The 8,142-nt window shown below is 45.7% G+C and overlaps 1 protein-coding gene across 1 annotated transcript; it reads right to left on the reverse strand.

Moving 5' to 3' along the window:
* Positions 1 to 1,120: 1,120 nt before the first annotated feature.
* LOC115663369 (uncharacterized) lies at positions 1,121 to 1,885 on the reverse strand. The gene has a single exon (XM_030585379.2). The coding sequence runs from the start codon at positions 1,883 to 1,885 to the stop codon at positions 1,121 to 1,123; it is 765 nt and encodes a 254-aa protein (XP_030441239.2).
* Between the last annotated feature and the right edge of the window lie 6,257 nt (positions 1,886 to 8,142).

Here is an 8,142-nt window from a genome sequence, read left to right on the forward strand (position 1 = left end):
TCAACTGATCTCAAGTGTGCTTCGGAAAACAGAAGTACATCGTCCGCAAAGAAGAGATGCGAAAGACGGGTATACTTACATCGCCAAAACCAGTGGAATTCTGGAATTTCTGTTTTAGCGTTGAGAATACCTGAGAAGACTTCCATAACCAGTATAAAGAGATACGGCGATAATGGGTCTCCTTGATGGATGCCACAAGTGCTACCAAAGTATCCATGTAATTCCCCATTGATGGAAACGGAGAATTTGGCAGTAGAAACACATGCCATAACCAGCTTGACAAAGGAGGTCAGGAAGTTGAAAGCCATTAATACCTTTTCAATGAAGTTCCAATCAACAGTATCATATGCTTTTTGAAAATCCACTTTAATGGCACATTTGGGAAGGTACGCCTGGTGGTAGAAATCAGCAAACAACTCTTGAGCAAGCATGATATTATCGCTAATTCTGCGTCCTTTGACAAACGCCGTTTGGGCCAGGCCAATCAGAGTTGGAAGGACACGAGCTACCCGTGTAGCCAAGATTTTAGAGATACATTTGTATAAGGTATTACAGCAAGCAATCGGACGAAAATCAGACATGGCTGAAGCATTGAGGGATTTCGGCACTATAGTGAGAATAGTGCTATTAATCTCTTTAAGCATGCAACCTATCTCAAAGAAGTCTCTTACTGCCATAAGGATGGAGGGTCCAGTGATCTCCCAAGTAGATTTAAAAAAATCAACATTGTAACCATCCGGCCCGGGTGCTTTACCTTTAGCAAGCGAAAAGAGGGTAGACCGGATTTCCTCATCCAAAACTGGTTGTGCCAGTAAATTCCCCTGATTCTCATCTAGTACTCGGCCAATAAACTCACGAATCTCCATAATAGAGGTCTGGTTGGAAGCACTAGCACCATTGAGAATTCCTTGAAAGTGACCAACAATATGATGCCTGACCGCCAAAGGATCAGTTACCAGAAGCCCATCCTCTATTGAAACCGAGAGGATTCGATTATGTAATCGCCTTTTGTTGACAAAGTGGTGAAAAATTTGGTATTCAAATCCCCTTCTTTAAGCCATCGAATGCGGGACTTCTGCCGGAAAAAAGATTCCTCTAGTAATCTTAGGGAAGAGAATGATCATGTGAACTCCACTTCTCTGTCCTGTAAGTTCTGGTCAATAGGATGTTGCTCAAGTGCCGACTGAACAGCATACAGTTCTGATCTAGCTTGTTCGGTCCTCAAGGAAATGTCAGAGAAGGAGCTCCTATTCAGCTGCTTCAACTTTGCTTTAAGTGCCCTCAGCTTGCAGCAGATAATAAACATAGGAGTGCCCACTATCGGAGTATCCCAAGCTTGCTCAACTAGATCCAAGAATTTAGGGTGCGAAGTCCAAAAGTTAAAAAACTTGAAGGGCTTCTTAGAGTTATGAGGCAAGAGGATTCTTAGCACCATAGGAGAGTGGTCTGATATCCCAGGGGGGAGAAAGGTGACTTCTGAGAAGGAAAACTGCTGAGTCCAGATGTCATTAGAGAGCACCCGATCAATCTTGCGTAATTTCCGGTTCTCGCCTGAAGAATGCGACCATGTATATCTACATCCCACGTATCGAATATCTTCAAGTCCCGCTTGGTTCAGACAATCCCCAAATTCATCAAAAGCCGGGATCCAGGGAGTTGTACTTCCTATCCTATCAGCCGGATCTTTGATGGCATTAAAGTCTCCAGCGACAAACCAAGGAAGGTTACATGAAGACAGACGCAACAGGTCAGCCCAAAGAGGGCGCCGGTTCACAAAGGAATGTTCACCATAAACAACTGTACAGAGACAAATTTTATTCAGATTGATGAGCCTGAGCTGAACATGAATCAGCTGATCAGAAGTAGACAAGAGAGTGGTTTCCATCTCATCCGGGTTCCACCCAAACCAAATTCTTCCCAGGGGGGAGGAGTCGTAGTTGGAGAGCCACCGCCAATTACCACAAAGCTCTCGAGAGATATCCGCAAAAAGGGAGGCTTTGGCTTTCGTTTCAACAATGCCAAGACAGGAAAGGCGGTGATTTCTAATAAAAGAACGGATTTCAGCTTGTCTAAGGGGATGCACTAGTCCCCTAATATTCCATATACCAAAAAACATTTAATAACGTAAAGTTATCTCAGAGGTTTCCTTGGCCTTCTCCTCCTGGATTTCTTCTTCGAGGAGGCCGGGCTAGGGGTCACACCAGGGCATATCAGGCTAGGAACAGCCCCCATAGGAGCTTTTGAGGAATCCTCCGCAGCATTAGGCACCTGAGATCGTGATCGGGTGTTGGAGGGGAGACAACAGCCGGTTCATCCACCACTAGGTCTTCCGGATCACTATCCTCAGCCCCAGCATGAGAAGCAGAAGAGTCGTCAGAGTATGACTGAGAGTTTGTTGTAGGGTCTTCATTTTGCTGGTCGAGATATCCTGGAGGACAGAGGACAGGAGCACTGGACGCAATGGTACGCGACCGTGTGTTAGGAGGGGAAGCACCAGTAGTTTCGATCTCCCCTGTTTCTCCTGGAATACCGGTCTTGTCCACTTGAATATGTGAGTCTGGGGGGTCTTCCGAGGATGATTGGGAGATCAAGGAAAAAACCACATTCTGCTGGACCAGCGAGCTTGAAGGATACAGAGCAGGGGAAGAGCTGGGACCTGCCTCATTATCCATGGGATGAGTCAAACCAGAACCTACCAGGATAGGTTCAGCACCATAGTTAGGAGCAGGAGGCAGGGGATCGTTAACTCCCAAGGTTCGATCCAGTTGAAGATCAGGAGAAGGACCCAGCTGGACTGGTGGGTTAGTAGGAGAAGGATTTCCTTTTTTTCGGGACACTTGGGTCCAGCCATCTGTTTGAGGCCGAGCAGTAGATTCGATTCTATGGTCAGGATGAACAGCAGCACATTCAAAACCTTTTGTTCCCGATTTATGGCCAAAGATACAGCATGAGGAGCACACAAGAGGCTTCCATTCATATTCAATACTGATGTTGTTCACCTCACCATCCCACCTGAATTTTACAGTGTCCATCCGAGGGCTAGAGGCTTTAATCTCAACACAGACTCGCGCATAAGAAATTCTGGAGAGCTGTTCAGTTTGCACATCCACGTACTGTGGCTTCCCAATGGCACTAGCTATGCATCCAATACCCGCCGGAGACTATAGGGAGAAAGGGATATCCCTCAGCCTTACCCAGACCGGAAGAGAATCAAGCTTACCCTTCTTGAGTTTTATTTTTGAATGCCATTCCTGGAGCACCATAGTGCTGCTGAATATGGAGACAGGTCCCATGTCGATGATCTTCCTGCGAAACTCAGCGTTTGGGACTCGGAAGAAGTAGAAGCCACTTTCATGCAATTTAACATCAACTACTTGGTCACCCCAGGTTTTCTTTATAGCTTCTTCAGTCAGCTTGAAGGGGACTTTCCTTCCAATGTAGTGACCAACTATACATTCCAGCCAACGAGGATTTTCATTGGCAGCAACTTCAAGGGTAATGTCTACAATAATTTCACCATCCTCCACTATAGGAGGAACATAAGCTAGATTATATCCCTTAGTCAATGCCTTTGCAACATTAGCCCATGATCTAGGCACCGGTGCAGGTAAGGGTTGACGACTAGTGTTCTTCCTTACTACATCAGCTTGTACTGCTGAATTTGGCCTGGGAACAGAAGCGCCTGAGGGTCCTGCAATATGGACCTGACTAGGAGGGTTATGCCGACTTTTGGATCGACCCCGGCTGCAGCTACGACTAGCATTTCGTCTCTGGTTGAACCTGGATCCAGAAGGGGGTGGCTCATTTGGGAAAAGGCTACTGATTTGCCTTTGGGCTCAGCTGTCTTTAACGATACAGCAATTTCATCAGTCAACTGGTGTGCATCAACCACAGGGCTAGGACCAAGGGGGGGTTCCTAGACACCATCTCCACAAGGTCGAAATAACAGGTTAATACACAGAGTCCACCAACCAGTCAGCCCAATTTCGCACCATATGACCAGAGACGGTTCTAACAGAATCAGCAGGACCCCGGCTTAAATACGTCCACCAACTACTCAATCCAATCTCACCAACCAGGAAGGGGAAACCGAGCAGAGGAGTACCTTCAAAGTGGTTGGACGACCTCGAAGGAGGCGAATCAGAAGGGAGAAACCCCACACGATCAGATTCCAGGCGGAAGAAGACGCAACCGGAGAAGATTCAGATCTGTTGGTCCGCCCCCAGCCCTGAGAAACGGGGGAAGCTCTTTGGCGAGGTTGAAGGGGGAGGTACAGAGAACCTATCCTCCAAAAATCAACTTCAATGGTCGCCGGAGATGGCCGGAATCAACATCAACCGGACGGGTGAACAGTAACTACGAGAACACCGGCAGAGAGCATTTTTCATGCTCGAGTGAACAGTGCCGCGGATTTGGTGAAAATGAAAAGCATGCTTTCGCAGTTGTTTTTTTCGCAGTTGCTTTCGCAGTTGTTTTTTTTTTTTTTTTTTTGGTAAGGTAAGTATATATATAACTTTCTCAAAACCAAATACAAGCTAAGCTCCAACCAATACCTGACCCTATTAGGACATAACTGTCCAGAAAGGGTCAAGAAAGGTCCAGCAAGGACTATACAAAAATAACAGACAACCTAGCCCCGAGAGAAGAATCGGGAGCACTAAACAAGGCTAATCCAAAACCAGGACCCATAGGACACTACAAGCCAGAGGAACACGGCAACCTGAGACACCGGACCAAAGGAAACAAGGAAACCAAAGGAAAGAACTAAGAAAAAATGGAAGATGATAGCCCCCAACTCCTTTGTAATCTCCTATTCATTGGCGTGTCTGCAACTCTTCCAAGGGTTGAAGCTTTATCCTTCACCACTTTGATCATATGATTGCGCATGCCAGGAATAAAAATACTCTTGTTGCGGAAGATTGAGTTGTTTCTTTCAGTCCAAATTATATGACAAAGGGCACCAAATGAGAACCTGGTGAGACGGTGAGCAAATGAAGATCCTCCACAAACCTTCATTGCCCATGTTATATGCTCATGCCATGGACGGTTACGCCATGGGAGATAGCATTTAGTTGCCCAAAAAACGCCAAACTTCTTGTAGAGGAGCATTGGAAGAAGAGGTGATTGATTGAGTCCAGAGTAGCACCACAAAAAGCACATAAAGCGGCATCGATCCTGCTATTATGAATAAGAGCAGTCTGAGTAGGCAATCGACTGAGGGAAATTATCCATAGAAGAAAGGAGTGTCGGGGAGCAATATGATGATCCCATATAAATGAATGCCACTGAACCGGCAATCCTTTTCTTCTTATATGGTTCCGAGTCGTCGCCACCGAGAAGGTAGAGGATGGTTGAGGAGCCCGATCAGCTCATCTTCAATGTCCTCCCCGAAAAATAGGTGAAGGTTCCGTCAGCTCAATATAGCATCCAGAGTAAGTGAATGTTGCCATACCGAGTCATAAAAGGCCCGAACAGTAGTGTCCCGGGGAATACGAGACTGATAAATGTCCGTATCATTGAAGAGAAGGTGTAGGGGGCCTCTGTCATGCCACCAATCAAACCACAAGGAGACTGAACGTCCATTACCAATTTTCCAGCGAAAAATAGTCCGAGCATATTCTCGCATATCATGGATTTTCTTCCACGTCCAGGAACAAAAGGTGGGCTTAGGCACAAGCCAGAAGTTAGAACTTTTTATAAAGTTCGTGTGTATCCACTTGCACCACATGGACTCCTTATCGGTGAAAAGAAGCCATATGTGTTTGAGCATCATAGCTCTATTATAATCAGTGAGTCTTCGGATCCCCAGACCTCCTTCTTCTTTAGGTAGGCATACCGTATCCCATGCAACTTTAGCACCGCCCGAGCCTAAATCAGGGCCCTTCCAAAGAAATTGTCTCAAAATAGTCTCAATACCATAAAGCACTGACTTAGGAAGAGAGAAGATGGTGGCCCAGTACACCTGGATAGAAACCAGGACCGATCGTATAAGCTGCAGTCGGCCCGCGAAAGACAAGAACCTGTGAGTCCAAGATCGGACACGCGACGTTATGGAATCAATCAAGCATTTACAATCCTCTTTCCGAAGCCTCGAAGATATGACGGGCACGCCTAGGTATCGAAAAGGAAGAAAGCCTTGTTGAAACCCAAGGCATAGTAGAAGGTCGCTGTGTAGCTCCGGGTTCCCTCCCGACAGATAAATATTGCTTTTCCTGGCATTTGGTCTTAGGCCAGACCAATTGGAGAACAAATCGATTGCTTCCTTGATTAGCTGAATAGATCTCAAATGCGCTTGTGCGAATATAAGGACGTCATCCGCAAAGAATAGATGGGAGGTGCGCACTTTCTTGCAACGCCAGAACCATTGGAAATCCGGATTAAGAGTTTTGTCCCTCAGCACACCCGAAAAGATTTCCATAGCTAAGACAAAAAGGTACGGCGACAACGGATCTCCTTGTCGTATTCCCCGGCTACTAGCAAAGAAGCCGTGAAGATCCCCATTTATTGCAACTGAGAATTTGGCTGTGGATATGCAAGCTAAAACTAGCTTAGTGAAGTTTTCCGGAAATTTGAAAGCTGCAAGTACCTTTTGAATGAAGGTCCACTCAATCGTGTCGTATGCTTTTTGGAAGTCCACCTTGATGGCGCACTTAGGAAAGTAAGACTCATGGTGGAAGTCCGCAAACAACTCCTGGGCGATCATAATGTTGTCACTTATTCTACGACCTCTGACGAAAGCCGTTTGTGGCGGTCCAATTAGCGACGGAAGGACCTGCGCAATACGCCTTGCAAGAATTTTGGAGATGCATTTATAAAGGGTGTTGCAACACGCAATTGGTCGGAAGTCATTCATACTCGACGCATTGGGGGTTTTCGGTACCAATGTCAAGATGGTATTGTTAACCTCTTTGAGCAAGCATCCAGTTTCAAAGAAGTTCTTAATCGCCTTCAAGATTGAAGGACCAGTGATCCCCCATGTGAGTTTGAAAAATTCAGCATTGTATCCATCTGGACCCGGCGCCTTGCCTTTAGCAAGTGAAAATAGAGTAGTTTGGATTTCCTCATCGGATACCGGATATGATAAGAAAAGTTTTTGGTTCTCATCTAAAGTCCTGTCAATAAAGCCACCCACCTCCTGGACTGAGGGCTGAATATTAGTTGGACTACTGGTGAGTAATTGCTGAAAGTGACATACAATGTGGTTCTTGACCGTCAATGGTTCAGTAATAAACTCCCCATCTCCTGTCGAAACAGATAAGATTCTATTATGAAGACGTCTATGGTTGACATGATGATGAAAGAACTTGGTATTCATGTCCCCTTCCTTAATCCACCGGATTCTAGATTTTTGCCTGTAAAAGGATTCTTCTTGTAGTCTAAGGTCGGAAAAGGTTCTTTGAAGCTCCACTTCTCTTTCAAGAAGGCTCTGGTCGAAAGGGTTCAAGTCCAAGGCCGACTGAACAAGGAATAGGTCCGATCTAGCCTGTTCTGTTCTTGTCGAAATCTCCGAGAAGGAGCTACGGTTCAGGAGTTTCAACTGGGCCTTGAGAGCTTTAAGTTTGCAGCAAACTTGGAACATAGGAGAACCCACAACATGTGAATGCCAAACTTGAGTGACTAAATCCAGAAATAAAGGATGAGAAGCCCAAAAGTTGAAGAACTTGAAAGGCTTGTTGGAAGTAGGCGGAGGAACAAACTTGATCACCATTGGGGAATGATCCGAGATACCAGAAGGAAGGAAATTAGCTTCCGAGTATGAGAAGATTTGAGACCAAATATCATTGGTAAGTACTCGGTCAATTTTACGCATTTTCCGGTTTGCTCCTGAGGAGTGCGACCAAGTATACCTGCATCCTACATAGCGGAGATCCTCCAGTCCCGCTTGGTTTAGGCATTCCTTAAAATCATCAAAAGCAGGAATCCACGGAGTGGAGCTGCCTACTCTATCGTCTGAATCTCTAATCGCATTGAAATCGCCAGCAACAAGCCAAGGGATATCACATGAGGAGAGCCTAATGAGATCAGCCCACAAGTGTCTTCGATTCATAAAAGTGTGTTCACCGTATACTACTGAAAGCATACAAGTTTTATCCATGTGAATCAACCTTGTTTGAGCATGGATGAGTTGAGAAGAAGAGTAGT

The sequence above is a fragment of the Syzygium oleosum genome, unplaced genomic scaffold (assembly GCF_021117445.2).
Source record: "Syzygium oleosum isolate NSW1041296 unplaced genomic scaffold, Sole_v2.1 Sole_v2.36, whole genome shotgun sequence".
Classification (NCBI taxonomy): Eukaryota; Viridiplantae; Streptophyta; class Magnoliopsida; order Myrtales; family Myrtaceae; genus Syzygium; species Syzygium oleosum.

What these genes read in the sequence shown, in the direction of transcription:
- LOC115663369 (XM_030585379.2), bottom strand. Translation starts at nt 1,885, where the DNA reads ATGGAAACCACTCTCTTGTCTACTTCTGATCAGCTGATTCATGTTCAG.